Genomic DNA, 17,651 nt, shown 5'->3' with positions numbered 1-17,651 from the left:
CAAAAGGACAGAGCTGTTCTCCAAACTGTTCTCCTCAGATCTTTCTCCAAACTGTTCTCCTCAGATCTTTCTCCAAACTGTTCTCCTCAGATCTTTCTCCAAACTGTTCTCCTCAGATCTTTCTCCAAACTGTTCTCCTCAGATCTTTCTCCAAACTGTTCGAAATTGTCTGAAAAATCGTGAGTCTGTAGAGAAACACTCACCAGTCCTGCTGCGTACATGGGCACGATCACCGGCTGCTTCTTCTGCCCCGTGAAGAGCTGTGCACACAAAACACCAGACACACACACAGGGTTTAATCACACAAAACACCAGACACACACAGGGTTTAATCACACAAAACACCACACCAGACACACACAGGGTTTAATCACACAAAAACACCAGACACACACAGGGTTTAATCACACAAAACACCAGACACACACACAGGGTTTAATCACACAAAACACCAGACACACACACAGGGTTTAATCACACAAAACACCAGACACACACAGGGTTTAATCACACAAAACACCAGACACACACACAGGGTTTAATCACACAAAACACCAGACACACACACAGGGTTTAATCACACAAAACACCAGACACACACAGGGTTTAATCACACAAAACACCAGACACACACAGGGTTTAATCACACAAAACACCAGACACACACACAGGGTTTAATCACACAAAACACCAGACACACACAGGGTTAATCACACAAAACACCAGACACACACACCAGGGTTTAATCACACAAACACCAGACACACACAGGGTTTAATCACACAAAACACCAGACACACACACAGGGTTTAATCACACAAAACACCAGACACACACAGGGTTTAATCACACAAAACACCAGACACACACACAGGGTTTAATCACACAAAACACCAGACACACACACAGGGTTTAATCACACAAAACACCAGACACACACAGGGTTTAATCACACAAAACACCAGACACACACACAGGGTTTAATCACACAAAACACCAGACACACACACAGGGTTTAATCACACAAAACACAGACACACACAGGGTTTAATCACACAAAACACCAGACACACACACAGGGTTTAATCACACAAAACACCAGACACACACACAGGGTTTAATCACACAAACACCAGACACACAACAGGGTTTAATCACACAAAACACCAGACACACACAGGTTTAATCACACAAAACACACCACACAGGTTTAATCACACAAAACACAGACACACACACAGGGTTTAATCACACAAAACACCAGACACACACACAGGGTTTAATCACACAAAACACCAGACACACACACAGGGTTTAATCACACAAAACACCAGACACACACACAGGTTTAATCACACAAAACACCAGACACACACAGGGTTTAATCACACAAAACACCAGACACACACAGGGTTTAATCACACAAAACACCAGACACACACAGGGTTTAATCACACAAAACACCAGACACACACACAGGGTTTAATCACACAAAACACCAGACACACACACAGGGTTTAATCACACAAAACACCAGACACACACACAGGTTTAATCACACAAAACACCAGACACACACACAGGGTTTAATCACACAAAACACCAGACACACACAGGGTTTAATCACACAAAACACCAGACACACACAGGGTTTAATCACACAAAACACCAGACACACACAGGGTTTAATCACACAAAACACCAGACACACACACAGGGTTTAATCACACAAAACACCAGACACACACACAGGGTTTAATCACACAAAACACCAGACACACACACAGGGTTTAATCACACAAAACACCAGACACACACAGGTTTAATCACACAAAACACCAGACACACACACAGGGTTTAATCACACAAAACACAGACACACACACAGGGTTTAATCACACAAAACACCAGACACACACACAGGGTTTAATCACACAAAACACCAGACACACACAGGGTTTAATCACACAAAACACCAGACACACACACAGGGTTTAATCACACAAAACACCAGACACACACACAGGTTTAATCACACAAAACACCAGACACACACACAGGGTTTTAATCACACAAAAACACCAGACACACACACAGGGTTTAATCACACAAAACACCAGACACACACACAGGGTTTAATCACACAAACACCAGACACACACACAGGTTTAATCACACAAAAACACCAGACACACACACAGGTTTAATCACACAAAACACCAGACACACACAGGGTTTACACACAAAACACCAGAATCACACAAAACACCAGACACACACACAGGTTTAATCACACAAAACACCAGACACACACACAGGGTTTAATCACACAAAACACCAGACACACACACAGGGTTTAATCACACAAAACACCAGACACACACACAGGGTTTAATCACACAAAACACCAGACACACACAGGGTTTAATCACACAAAACACCAGACACACACACAGGGTTTAATCACACAAAACACCAGACACACACAGGGTTTAATCACACAAAACACCAGACACACACACAGGGTTTAATCACACAAAACACCAGACACACACACAGGGTTTAATCACACAAAACACCAGACACACACACAGGGTTTAATCACACAAAACACCAGACACACACAGGGTTTAATCACACAAAACACCAGACACACACAGGGTTTAATCACACAAAACACCAGACACACACAGGTTTAATCACACAAAACACCAGACACACACACAGGGTTTAATCACACAAAAACACCAGACACACACAGGGTTTAATCACACAAAACACACAGGGTTTAATCACACAAAACACCAGACACACACACAGGTTTAATCACACAAAACACCAGACACACACACAGGTTTTAATCACACAAAAACACCAGACACACACACAGGGTTTAATCACACAAAACACCAGACACACACAGGGTTTAATCACACAAAACACCAGACACACACACAGGGTTTAATCACACAAAACACCAGACACACACAGGGTTTAATCACACAAAACACCAGACACACACACAGGGTTTAATCACACAAAACACCAGACACACACACAGGGTTTAATCACACAAAACACCAGACACACACAGGGTTTAATCACACAAAACACCAGACACACACAGGGTTTAATCACACAAAACACCAGACACACACACAGGGTTTAATCACACAAAACACCAGACACACACAGGGTTTAATCACACAAAACACCAGACACACACACAGGGTTTAATCACACAAAACACCAGACACACACACAGGGTTTAATCACACAAAACACCAGACACACACACAGGGTTTAATCACACAAAACACCAGACACACACACAGGGTTTAATCACACAAAACACCAGACACACACACAGGGTTTAATCACACAAAACACCAGACACACACACAGGGTTTAATCACACAAAACACCAGACACACACACAGGGTTTAATCACACAAAACACCAGACACACACAGGGTTTAATCACACAAAACACCAGACACACACAGGGTTTAATCACACAAAACACCAGACACACACACAGGGTTTAATCACACAAAACACCAGACACACACACAGGGTTTAATCACACAAAACACCAGACACACACACAGGGTTTAATCACACAAAACACCAGACACACACAGGGTTTAATCACACAAAACACCAGACACACACAGGGTTTAATCACACAAAACACCAGACACACACAGGGTTTAATCACACAAAACACCAGACACACACAGGGTTTAATCACACAAAACACCAGACACACACACAGGGTCTCGGTCAAACAGAAGTAAACATCAAGACCAAAACTTCCAGTGAATTCATCTGATATAAAAGTGTATTGAACAGATACATATTTACTCGAGTTTATCAAACTGTTGACCTTTTTTTTGTTCCATTTTTAGTTCTAAAGTTCCATCTGTTTTAAACAGACCATGAATGAAACATGGAACAAATATTTCCCAAATTTCAAAGATCTGCAAATCATGTAAATAAATGTTTGTATTTCATCATATCTTGTGTTATTCCATCTTTGAACTGTTGATGAAGGGACAGGATTTTTTTATTTATATATATTTTTTTAATGATAAAAATGTTCTTGGAAGGACTGACATATTTTATAGAAATAGTTTCTTTCATTTTGAAGTAATATTAAAGTATTCAGTAAAAAAAAGCCACAAATGATGTAAAATCCTGCACCTTCTACTTGTTTGTACAATTTTCCCTCCGTTACTTTTCCCTCCGTTACCATGACCTTTATTAATAAAAAATCTCATGAGTCAAAAAGTCAGAGGTTTTTCAACCTAATCTTGTTCCATATGGTAGAAAACTATATGAAGCAAATATTCAAACCAGTTTGTTAAGGATATGTAAGTGAGAACCAAGAGTTATCACTGTTTGGATTTATTGACCAAAAAGTGCTGCATATTTCATTCCCTCCGTTATCGACATGAGTTTTTAAATTTTTTGTCTTGAACTTGAAAGAATCTCACAGGTTTAACTTGACCCTGTTGGAGTGTAACTCTTTCCTACATTCTGATACTTTACTTATTTCAATAGTTCCCTCTAGTTTCTGAATAAGAGACATTTGAATGTCAAAAATCTGCCCCTGTTTCCCTCCGTTAACACTTGACTGAACACACACACACACACAGACACATACACACAGACACACACACACACACAGACACATACACACAGACACACACACACACAGACACACGCACACAGACACACACACACAGACACACACACACATACACACACACACAGACACAGACACACACAGACACACACACACACACAGACACACACACACACACACACACACACACACAGACACACACACACACACACACACACACACAGACACATACACACAGACAGACACACACACAGACACACACACACATACACACACACAGACACACAGACACACACACACACAGACACACACACACACACAGACACACACACACACACACACACACAGACACATACACACAGACAGACACACACACAGACACACACACACATACACACACACACAGACACACACACACACAGACACACACACACACACACACACACACACACACACACACACACACACACACACAGACACATACACACAGACAGACACACACACAGACACACACACACATACACACACACACACACAGACACACACAGACACACACACACACAGACACACACACAGACACATACACACAGACACACACACACACAGACACACACACACACACAGACACACACACACACACACAGACACACACACACACACAGACACACACACACACACAGACACATACACACACACACACACAGACACACACAGACACATACACACACACACACACAGACACACACACACACAGACACATACACACACAGACAGACACACACACAGACACACACACACAGACACATACACACACACACACACACACACAGGGTGTATTCAAACAGACACACACACACACAAGGTGTATTCACACAGGCACATACACACAGACACATACACACACACACACAGACACACACACACACAGACATACACACACACACATAGGGTGTATTCACACAGGCACATACACACAGGTGGTTCTTACGATGTTGCGTGTGTCGATGCCCAGGCTGCAGAGCAGAGCCTTGTTGCAGCAGGAACCGCCCCACTGGAACCTCAAACCCAGAGCCTCCTGAACGTCCTCCAGCTGCACCCACACACCCACACTCAGGGGGCTGAAGAGAGAGAGACATTAACACACACAAGACACACACGCCTGTGTCCCCACCTGTGCGTCCCCGCCCTCACCTGTGCGTCCCCGCCCTCACCTGTGCGTCCCCCGCCCTCACCTGTGCGTCCCCCGCCCTCACCTGTGCGTCCCCGCCCTCACCTGTGCGTCCCCCGCCCTCACCTGTGCGTCCCCCGCCCTCACCTGTGCGTCCCCCGCCCTCACCTGTGCGTCCCCGTCCTCACCTGTGCGTCCCCGTCCTCACCTGTGCGTCCCCGCCCTCACCTGTGCGTCCCCGTCCTCACCTGTGCGTCCCCCGCCCTCACCTGTGCGTCCCCGCCCTCACCTGTGCGTCCCCGTCCTCACCTGTGCGTCCCCGTCCTCACCTGTGCGTCCCCGGGCGGGGCTCCAGCAGCAGCCTCAGTGTGGGAGCGTCCTCGTCCACAGATGGAGCCTGGATGTGGGGGAAGCTGGAGGTGAAGAGTCCCTGGAGACGCTCCGACAGAGACGCCTGGAACCACGACAAACAACAAAAAACAAACTGCTAAATGTTCTTCCTGATATCCACCGATATCCACCGATATCCACCGATACCAGAGCACAGACCGAAACAGCATCTGTCTCTTTAAAACAAACTTTTAGGTCTCTCTCTTTTTTTAACCTGCTTATTTAGACGTTTATTACCATGTTTTTTACTATTGGTTGTTTTAATATAATGTGACGTGTGAGGCTTCGTGTCCGAGTCATTTCCCTTGTGGATCAATAAAGTTTGTCTAAATCTAAATCTAAGTCTAACAAAAATTAAATAAGACAGAACAGATCCAGACGTGTTATGGAGCTGTTATTTCTCTCTCCAGTAACTTCAAAACAGAGAAAAAGGATCTTTTTTTTTTTAAAATGCTGAGACTTTCTGGGCTCTTTCTTCTTACCGTGAAATACCAAATAATATCCAGGACGTTTATTTGTTTTTATCACTTAACAGACCAGGCTTTTATTTGAGACCAGGCTTTTATTTGAGACCAGGAGATTAATTTCTTCTTCACAAAAATTCTTTCTCAGCAAAACTGGGAAAATCTTGTCCTCAAATTCTTCTAACCAGTCCGACTATATTTTACAGTTTTTCTACGACGTCCTGGCGACCTCTTTGCCTTTACTCTGTGGACTCGGTTCCTGTCGTCTCGTCCTCTGTTTTTCCTCGACCCTTTGCCAGGACTTTCCTCTTACTCCGCAGCAGCTACAATCACATCACTGCTCCCTCCAGTCGACAAACTCAAGTCATTTTACCAAAACTCCTAAAAACTGATTCATATCCTGCTGCTGAGCTGCGTCGTCTTTCTTTTTTACATCACTTTCAGCAGCGTCGTCTGTTCCTCCAAAAAACAGGAACAGACGCAGTCGGACTCGAGGGCGTCGGACTCGAGGGCTTCGGACTCGAGGGCGTCGGACTTGAGGGCGTTAACACTGAGTCTAATTTGGACCTGGTGGTTATTTATCAAAATCTACACGTGCCCCGGTGTTGAAATTAAACCTGGATATTATTTGGTATTTTACGGTGCATCATTTTATTTGTCTGAAGAGGATGAACCGATATTTGGAAGATATTTGCTCCAGTAAATGTGTCAGTATCGGCGCAGATATTCTACAGCAGTATCGGTTCAGTGAGTCCCGAGTGTGAAACAAAACTCCAAAACTCCAAAACTCCAAAGCGCCAAAGCTCCAAAACTCCAAAACTCCAGGTCTGTTTTCAAGAAGGCCACATCAGGACGTGACTTGAAGCTCAGAGTTTTACCGAAACATTTTATAAAAACTACAGCACAAAGAAAGAAGTTCTAGTGGAAACCCATCTCACCGTGGTCGCTCCTGTCACTCCGCCGGGCGCTCCTGTCGCTCCTGTCCCGCTGCCGGGCGCTCCTGTCGCGCTGCCGGGCGCTCCTGTCGCTCCTGTCGCTCCTGCCGCTGCCGGGCGCTCCTGTCGCTCCCGTCGCCTCCTCTGTGACCTCTGACCTAAAGGCGGCCCACGTCTCTCCTTCGTCGTCTTTGGCGTCTTCGTTTCCAAAGGCGCTCCACCCAGACTCCGCCTCCTGCTCCGCGCCGGCCGAACCGAAATGACCAAACCCCGCCTCCGACGCCGCGCTCGCCTTCAAACTTTGAGCGCTGAAATCTCCGAACTCTCCGAACCCGTCGTCCTCCTGTGCGTTTGACTGCTGTGTTTGGAGGTTTGCGTCGTCCGCTGCGGCTGAACTAAAATTCCCAAAACTCTCGCTCTCTGGGAATTCTGCCTTTAAACTTTTGTCAGTTTCAAATTTGGGATTTGAATTAAAATCTCCAAAATCTCCAAACTCGTCGTCCGGCTCGTCGGCGTGCTGATCCTGTGCCAGGTTTCGGGGCGGGGTTTGGTCACTCGGCTCCTCCTCCGCTCTCACAGATGAGTTCAAATTTCCAAAACTTTCACTTGTCGAAATGTCAGTTTTTTCTTCTGTTTTAAATTCAGGTGAATTAAAATCACCAAAGTCGTCCTCTTCCTCCTCGTCATGATTCTGTGCAAACAAAAGTCACAATTCACAGTTAATACAGGCCGTATTTTACAGACTGTAAGTCGCACCAGCAAAACATGCAGAATGAAGAAAGAAAAAACAATACAACATACAACAACAACAACGTTTAAGTCACACTTTTTGGGGGGGAAATGTCTGTTTATAAAATGAGACCAGGAGCAGACACTTGCTGTTGAAAGACAACAGAGAACAACAGACTGAACACACGTCTGTGTGTTAATGTAACATGAGGCCCCGGTCAAACAGAAGTAAACAACAAGACCAAAACTTCCAGTGAATTCATCTGATATAAAAGTGTATTGAACAGATACATATTTACTCTAGTTTATCAAACTGTTGACCTTTTTTTTGTTCCATTTTTGGTTCTAAAGTTCCATCCGTTTTAAACAGACCATGAATGAAACATGGAACAAAAATTATTTCCCAAATATCAAAGACCTGCAAATCATGTTTGCTAAGTTAAAGTTTGTTAAGGATATGTAAGTGAGAACCAAGAGTTATCACTGTTTGGATTTATTGACCAAAAAGTGCTGCATATTTCATTCCCTCCGTTACCGACATGAGTTTTTACATTTTTTGTCTTGAACTTGAAAGAATCTGACAGGTTTAACTTGACCCTGTTGGAGTGTAACTCTTTCCTACATTCTGATACTTTACTTATTTCAATAGTTCCTCTAGTTTCTGAATAAGAGACATTTGAATGTCAAAAATCTGCCCCTGTTTCCTCCGTAAACACTTGACTGGACCCAGATGAAGAGTTCTTCAGGAAACTGAAGCTGTTGGTCTGAAGTCTCTGACAGAGTTTTGGGACGTGGTTGTTTGTGCTCTGATAAAAGCGGCGTGTTGTATGAAGCTCCTCCCACAAACTCATTTCTGTGTTGGCGTCTCCCCGGGTGTGGACGAGCCTGTCCTCCAGCTCACTGTACAAACCCTGTGGAGATGTTCCTTCTTCTGCCTGTGACCATCCAGATTTAGTTTGTTTTTTTTACTACAGTTTGAGTTTCTTCTGTTTTTCTCCAGTCCCTCACAAGTTTCTCACTCACTTCAAACTTTCTTTGTGCTGCTCGACGAGTTGTGTTTGTTTCATTCACATGTTTGAGTGAATCTGTATTGTGAGTCTGTTACATCTCCAAAACTCCAAACACTCTGCTCCACTCTGTGATGTCATGAAGTGGGAGTTTCCAAGTGAACATCTCCTTTTCTCTTTGGTTCAGATGAGATCGGCGACTCCAGGACTGGAATGATCCAGGTGATTCTAGTGAAGGTGTGTGGAGTTCAAAAACACAGTGGAGCACTTCCTGTATCAGCACATGATGACATCACAGGGTGGAACAGAGTTTTATTGTCTCAGAGCTCGAGTTAAATGTGCAGGTTTGTGTGTTAAACATGTGAGTGAAATAAAACACACCTCCAGGTCTGTGTGAGAACAGAGCAGAGGATTATGGGACACTGGGCCTGGGAGAGATCTCTAGATGACTCAAACATGTGTGGAGGACGTTGAAAACTCCTCAGACATGTTTGAGAGATCTCTAGATGACTCAAACATGTGTGGAGGACGTTGAAAACTCCTCAGACATGTTTCTGATGAACATGGGACACAGAGACAGAATGATTTCTCACCTGTGCTTTTTGAGGTTGGTTCTGTTCCAAGTCACCACATTCATGAGCGCTAAGGCCGTCTCCGAACTCCCCGAACTCCTCGTCGTCTCCCGTAGGCGTCGCCGTCTCCTCCTGCAGCGGCGGCGACGGCACGGACCCGGTGGTGCTCATGTCCCCGAACTCCTCCAGCGCGTCGGTGGAGAGAGGCCGGCCAAACGACGTCTCGGTCTCTGTCTCCGAGCCGCCGTCCTTGTCCTTCTCCGCCGTGCCGTTCGCGACCGCGGCCGATCTGGAGTTCTCGCCGTTTTCGACGCCGCATTCCGATTCCGACGCCAGATCGGAGCTGCACACGGAGCCGGAGGCGTCCAGAGCGCTCCCGTTCAGCGAGCTACAGTCCTCCTGCGTCCGAGCCTCGTCTTTTTGGAAATAGTCTATGTCCTCGTCTTTGGACACGGCTTCTGACCCTGTGCAGTTGTTCTCTAAAGTGCAATCTTCGGAAAAAGCGCCAAAGTCTGTGAATTCGGGTTCAGTTCTGTTGGGGAAAGGGTTAGGGTCTGTTTGTGTAGAGTCGCTGTGTTCCTCTGACATCGTTTTCGATTGTTTGTCGTCTAATGTTACTCTAGAGTCCTCAGAAAAAGCTGCAAAATTAGCAAATTCTGCTTCAGTTCTGTTTAAATTTGAGGTTTCTTGTTTTCGAGCTTTGTGTTCCTTAAACTCTCTGGATCCTTTGTCGTCTAAAGTCTCTGAGTCTGGATTTGCTTTATCAGAAAAAGTGGAAAAATCTGCAAAGTCCTCCTCGTTGTCTTGGGAAAATGGGGCGGATTTTTGCGACGTGGGACTTCCCTGGAACCCGTTGGTGAGCGTCTCCGTCTGCCCGCCCTTCAGGCTCTTCTCGGCTCTGCCCAGATGCCCGTTGGCCCTGCCCCCCTCCGTCCCGCCGATCAGCCCCCTGGACAGGCCCAAGTCGGGCGGAGACGTGGCGTTCAGGGCCTGGGTTTGGTTGAAGGTGGTGGGCGTGTCTAACTCGCTGAAGCTGATGCTGGTGGGAACGCCGCTGACCGCAGAGAAGGTCCCGAAGTCTCCGAACTCGTCCTCCTCCTCGTCTGGAACGTCGTCCATCGGAGGAGGAGACGAGGAGAACATCCGGATCACGCCTGGCTCCATGGCAACGCACGAGAAGCACCTGCAAGGCACAAGCACACCACGATTAACACTTTACACGATTAACACTTTACACACGCCGATTAACACTTTACACGCAACGATTAACACTTTACACACAACGATTAACACTTTACACACGCTGATAAACACTCCGCATGTGACGATTAACACTTTACACGTGACGATTAACACCGTACACGTGACGATTAACACTCTGCATTTTCATTTCCTGTGATCAGTCCGAGCTCTGATGTCCCATTTTGAAGTTTGAATGAGTTCGACTAAGAGGACCAGATTTTCAAAGGTCAAAACTGGGACACACCCGGGTCGGGATGTTGGAATGTACAAACTTGTGAAGAGTTCACAACATTGTCCAGGCTCCACTCACTTGTGGGCCACGAGAAACTGAGGGACTTTTTTTTTTTGGTGGTCTTTTTCCAGCTCGGTTTTCTGTAGTTTAGTTAAACAAACGGCAATATTATAGTTTCATTTTTGGTGAGTCTCCCCTCCCTTTGCTCTCCGTGCTAAGTCCCTCCCCCTTCAGAGTGAGACTGCTGCATGTCACATCAGGTTTGTCCAGTCGCCGTGTTCAGTTTTGTGTCGTGTTTTTGTGTGTTTATGGAGAATTGTCGTGTGGGAGCCTGGGGGCAGTTTGAATAGGCCCCAGGAGAGATCACTAGATGACTCAAACATGTGTGTATGACTCTTTGACGTAAAAGGTTCGTACACACCTGCACTGGACCGTCTCTTCAATTTTAATTATACACGATATGCTTCAGATTATAATTGAGCAAAAACTCCAAAACAATAATTGTGATATTATCAGTTTTTCAATCGATCTTCAAAGATAAATCTTTATTTTGACAGAGTTGGACTCGTAATGTGCGTGTTTAGTTACTGAATATTACACATAATATTTTTTCTTGTGCAGCCCGAGTATTTAACTCTAAAAGGATGTTTTAAAAAGGAAAGAGTTTCGATCTAAAAGTGCTTAATAAGTCATTTCATTGGACAGAAACAGAGCAGAGGATCATGGGACGTGTAGTTTCCTCCGTTTCTTTAAGCTGTTGTTGCATCAAAACAATTAATTAAGCAAAGAGACTTGGAACTGGATATATTGTGAAGGCCCATGATATTATTGAGACTTTTGCCGATACGATATCATGATATTTGGGTTATTGTTACATCCTTAGTTATTTCTTTAGGTTGTATGTTTTTCTGCGCAGACACAAGACCAAACGAATGAAGCACAAAGGCCCACGCAGCGTTCGCGTTAGTCTGACCTATGCTCTTTTTTAAACCGCACGACTAAACTGATCTCCTCTGAGGCCCGAGTCACATCAGTTTTATTCATGTGGGAAAAGATGAATGTTTGAACAACAGGAAAGTGCCGCTGCTCCGATAATGAAAGAAACAATGTTGGTGCAATGAGACGCTTGAAAAATAAAGTTGATGCTGCGGCTCTGATAATCAGACGTCGCTGTGGTTGGTGTGAATGTGATTATGTGAATGTGATTATGTGAAAGAGGACGTGCAGAAAGCTCGAGGGCGTCTCCCACAGGAAAAGGACTTAAACAAACACAACACCTCAGTGAAAACTCAAACCACTGAGGCCCCACGTGACTCCACCAGCAAAAACTACGACTCCTGCAGAAAAAAGAACCAGGAAACTCTGTATTTATACAAACACAGATTCAGCACGTGTGAATTTACTCACTTTAATCTGACTTTTTTACAGAGAAATAATCAAAAAAACACCTCATCTTCAGCTCAATCTCCTTCTTACGACGGAGTATAAGGGTCAGATAAAAAAAAACAAAAAAACATGCTGGCGCTACGAGAATAAAGTCGTAACATTTCGACATTAAAGTCGTAATATTATGAGAATAAAGTTATAATATCACGAGAATAAAGTCGTAATAAAGTCAAAGTGAAAAATGCGGCAGAAGAAGAACCTTGTTTTTCAATATAAAACCAAAAATAAGAAAACAAACAACAATTTTCTTCATTATTTGTGCCTCCGGACTGAACCAGGACTGAACCAGGACTGAACCAGGACTGAACCAGGACTAAACCAGGACTAAACCAGGACTAAACCAGGACTAAACCAGGTGGGACCAGACTGGGACTGAGACCAGGATTTAGACCGGGATCAGTCAAGAACTGAGACCAGGATTGAGACCGGGAACAGGACCAGGACTGAGACTGGGACTGAGACCAGTACCAGACCAGGACTGAAAATGGTTTACTCCTGGTTCAGTCCCGGTTCAGTCCTGGTTCAGTCCCGCATCGCATTTTAAAGTCACAGAAACGCCGTTTCCCATTTCCATGACTTAAACCAGGACTAAACCATTTTCAGTCCCAGTCTGGTCCCGGCCTCAGTCCCGGTCTGGTCCTGGTCTTTCTGGTTTGGTTCCGGACCTGGTTTAGTCCTGATTCAGTCCTTGTTCAGTCGAATGAACGAATGATACACAGATTCTTCTCCTTTACAAAATGCTCCAAATTCTCCACGAGCCGCCGAGATTCTCCTAATATTACCACTTTATTTTGACTACCACTTTATTCTCGTAAAATTACGACTTTTTTCTTGTAAGTTTACGACACTATTCTCGTGGCGCCAGCATTTTATTTTTTTTTATCTGCCCCTTATACTCCGTCGTACCTTCTCACTTTAAAGAGTCAGAGAAAGTGTTTGTGCATTTTGGATGGACTTTCTTTTAAATCTCAGACTTTAGAATAATCAGATAAACACTGTGTGGTTCTGAACTAAATGTCTTTAAGGCGTGGAAATCTTTTTTTTTTTTTTTTTATCTTCTTTGATAAATCGTGAATGATTAATCCGCTCGCCCTTGACGGGTTTATTTATTTTCTGTTCTGTGTATAGTTCAGTCTTTGTTCGTGCGTCGATCTGTGTGTTTTCGTTTGCAGTGCAGTTCATCCATGTTCTCCTTTGTTTTTTCTGCATTAAATTGTGAAATCAATAAATATATTTAAACCCACAAAGTGCCACTGAGCCGACGTAAAACTGTGATAAATATAAAAGAGGACGAGATCAGCCCGAGCTCCAACACGTCTGTAACTTTAAGATCAACGGTGAAAATTCAAACACCAACGTGACATTTAGTAATTAAAAATCTTAAACATGACTAAAGATGAATCAAGTGTCGTTCATTAATAATCTGACGTCTTCAAAAAAAAAAAAAAAAACACTCAGATAATAGTGAAGCTCCAAGACACTTTCTCATACAATTCAAAATTACTCAAGTTTTCACTCCTCAAAAGTCAAAACCCAGATTTTTTTTTTTAAACTAAATTTCCTCGAGTGTGTTCAGTTTGTGATAAATGTGTGAGGCTTTACTTGAGCTTGTGTCTCTTGGTCTGAAGTGTTTCATATCACAGATTATTAAAATGACATTGTTCATGATTCTTGGTCCATCAGAAGTTTTTAAGAATCTGACCTCAGCTCAAAAACTGTTCACTTCCTGTTGTTTTATTATTGGAGTAAATAAACTAAAGTCTCATTTGTCTTGGCTCAAATCTCCTGTGACATTTTTAATGATTATTTTTATATTGCACTATTTTCTGTTGTTAAGCGTTCACTTACACATTTATGTTTATGAGCTTTTATTTTGAAGGGTTTAGTTTTGTTTAATACACGTATCAAGAATCTCAGACTTCTGGTCATGGTGCAGTTCACACTGGGAAGGATTTTCTGAAAAAGTGATGATCAAACCTCCATGTTTGTTTTCCCAGTGGGACGTGTCTATTGTCAAAGTCTTTTGAACCATTTCACTTTTGTTTCTGGTTCTGATATTGTCATATTTTAGTTTTGGGATTCGGACGTCGTAATTGTGTGGTTGTTGGATCCTAACAGCGGAAAACGACTCCAGAAATGTGTTTGCGAACTTCATAAATGTAAAAGTGAATCAGATGTGTGTGACTCAAACCTCCGTTCAAACTGTTTCTCTTCCCATCGGAATTGAAAAATAGTGAAAGGTGAAGGTGATGAGCAGGATTGATCCACAGGAAGAACCAAAAAGGAAACATTTGTCTGACTGAGAAATCATCCCGAGTTTACAGAGAACATTTTGTATGTGGAGCGACAACAAAACAAAATCCTGATCCTTCACTCAGTCTTAGTTATGAATTTAAAAAGTCAACGCCAAAGTGAAAGGCTCCAACTGTTCACCAAGAAACACCTTCCACTGCAAAGAGACCAAGACATGATGTTTCTGTAAAACCACAAGAACAAGAAAGTGCAGCTCAGTCTGTTTGTCTTCTGCTCCTCTACATTAACAAACCGGATTTTGTTTTGTCGTGGCTCCACATACAAAATGTTCTCTGTAAACTCGGGAGGATTTAGTCAGACAAATGTTTCATTTTTGGTTCTTCCTGTGGATCAGTCCTGCCCATCACTTTCACCTTTCACTATTTTTCAATTCTGTTGGGAAGAGAAACAGTTTGAACGGAGGTTTGAGTCACACACATCTGATCACAAACACATTTCTGGAGTTGTTTTCCGCTGTTAGGATCCAACAATCACACAATGACGATGTCCGAATCCCAAAACTAAAATATGACAATATCAGAAGCAGAAACAAAAGTGATATGGTTCAAAAGACTTGAAAAGATCGACTTTGTCAATAGACACGTCCCACTGGGAAAACAAACATGGAGGTTTGATCATCACTTTTTCAGAAAATCCTTCCCAGTGTGAACTGCACCATGACCAGAAGTCTGAGATTCTTGATGCGTGTATTACCTTGAAAATGAAAACCAAAAAATGTATACACATGTATATTTTTAGATATGTTCTATGTGTTTGTTTCTCTTCCCCTCTGAAGACGCACATCGGTGTGTTATTGATGTAAATATTTCTTTTGAATAACTTTGTGTCTCTCGTTTTGATCGTTGTTAATTGATTATTATTTATATTCATCTTGACAACATCAGACTTGTGTTGAGTTTTGTGTGTGTATTTACACTCTGTATTTTGTATTCTTTTTACCGCTCAGGGCAGATTGGAGGATTTATTGATATTAAATGTAAAAATCACCAGTTGAAGTGTCGGTTTTCATTCAGAGGGAAACGCTTCACTTGGACAGAAACTTCTTTTAACGTGGTGGAAGCTGGAAAACGACCTCCATAAAACTTCACATGTGTAGAGAAGACGATATTTGTTAAAGGACAAACTAACGTCCTTTAAGAAAGTGCGACGACCTCTTATCTCTGTATCTTTGAGGAACATCTCGGTCAGATACACATGCACCTGCACACGCTGCTCTGACGTTTGTTTTCAGCTCTGTGCGATTGTCATCTTTATTTTGATTCACCAAAAAGCATCGAGCGTTATTGATCGTGTACAGTGTCGGGTGTAAATCGCCTTTGGTTCAATAAAAACACAGCAGACGTGCTCTTGTACTTGTTCTAATCCAGCTCCAGATCCTTCTAAAGTCAGTAAAGGTCTCCTAAAGTAAAGGTTTTTCCTCCAGTGAAGCTACTTTCACTAAACGAGAATGTCAGAGAGCGATTTATTTTAGCCGTCGCAAAGAAACGGAGTCAAACTGAGACGCCGAACAGTCAGAAGCCTCTGAAACATAAACATTATCCAATTATCAGAGCACAAAGTTAAACAAATTCATCAACTTTCACTTATTCAGCACAATATATAGAATTCAGAGATGTGTTGGTGAGCGTCTGTGAAGAGCTGGACACTCCTCGTCTAAACACATTCAGAAAAACTTCAGTTCTGTCAATGAGACTTTTTTTTTGTTGTTGTATTGATGAGTGTGTCCAGTCGTCCCCATTTCCCCGGGACAGTCCCAGTTTTGTACAAGGAATGTCCCCAGTGTCTCTATGTTGGACCAATTTGTTTCCCCTCAAGAGTAAAGAGGCCAATATATTGTCTTTTTCTTTTGGCTAAAATACAGAAAAACACGCCTGAAAATGAGCATGAGACAAAAAAAAACAAACAAGTTCCTCAGATGAAATGCTGACACGTGTGAGTCGAGAGAGGAGATAATCGAGGAGATAATTGAGGACATAACTGAGGACATAATTGCTCTTTTCACAGTTTTCCCGACCGTGTCCCACTTTTGAACTGTGAATATTTGGTTGACCTAAATAATATTGGAATACAGAATGTTGTGTTCAGGAAACATTCAGTTCAGTTCAGTTCTGTCAATGGGATTTTTTCACTGTTGATCTGTGTGAAAAAAAAGGATTTAATTTGAAAAGTTTTTGTTTTGTTAGTTTCAGCAGTGACTGTGTGATTAGTTCCTGACTTTCAACAACAACCCTAAACACAAGGAGCACACAAAACAAACACACACACACACACACACACACACAAAACAAACACACACACACACAAAAAGTGTTATTTGAACTCTTTGAGAGTTAAATGTGTGTTGGGGTGATTTGTCAGAGTTGATTTGGTTGAAGTTAATTCAACTTCTCTTAGTGTTAATTTGTCTCCTCCACTTCAAACTCCCTCCAGAGAAGAACCAGTCTGAACCAGTTTTGTTCTGAATTTCATCTTAAATTAACTCAAATAAAGTGTCAAAATAAA

The 17,651-nt window shown here is 43.1% G+C and overlaps 1 protein-coding gene across 7 annotated transcripts in view; it reads right to left on the bottom strand.

Moving 5' to 3' along the window:
- The window catches only part of aftpha (aftiphilin a), a 37,992-nt gene that overhangs the window by 17,782 nt on the left and 2,559 nt on the right, over positions 1 to 17,651 (bottom strand). For 5 of the 7 annotated variants that reach the window (XM_055158398.1, XM_055158400.1, XM_055158401.1 and 2 more), the window contains exons 2-7: positions 9,938 to 11,099; positions 7,739 to 8,299; positions 7,612 to 7,680; positions 6,149 to 6,273; positions 5,640 to 5,769; positions 204 to 260 (exon numbers count right to left, since the gene is read on the bottom strand). In XM_055158398.1, the coding sequence (XP_055014373.1) occupies positions 204 to 260; positions 5,640 to 5,769; positions 6,149 to 6,273; positions 7,612 to 7,680; positions 7,739 to 8,299; positions 9,938 to 11,080 (2,085 nt within the window). In that variant the 5' untranslated portion in view covers positions 11,081 to 11,099. Of the gene's footprint in view, positions 1 to 203; positions 261 to 5,639; positions 5,770 to 6,148; positions 6,274 to 7,611; positions 8,300 to 9,937; positions 11,100 to 17,651 lie in introns of all 7 variants that reach the window. The other 2 variants (XR_008632842.1, XR_008632843.1) reach the window with 1 other exon arrangement.

This window comes from Boleophthalmus pectinirostris, unplaced genomic scaffold (assembly GCF_026225935.1).
Source record: "Boleophthalmus pectinirostris isolate CB_2022bp ecotype Guang Dong unplaced genomic scaffold, ASM2622593v1 HiC_scaffold_22, whole genome shotgun sequence".
NCBI lineage: Eukaryota > Metazoa > Chordata > Actinopteri > Gobiiformes > Gobiidae > Boleophthalmus > Boleophthalmus pectinirostris.
This window is presented reverse-complemented; position numbering and strand designations above follow the sequence as displayed.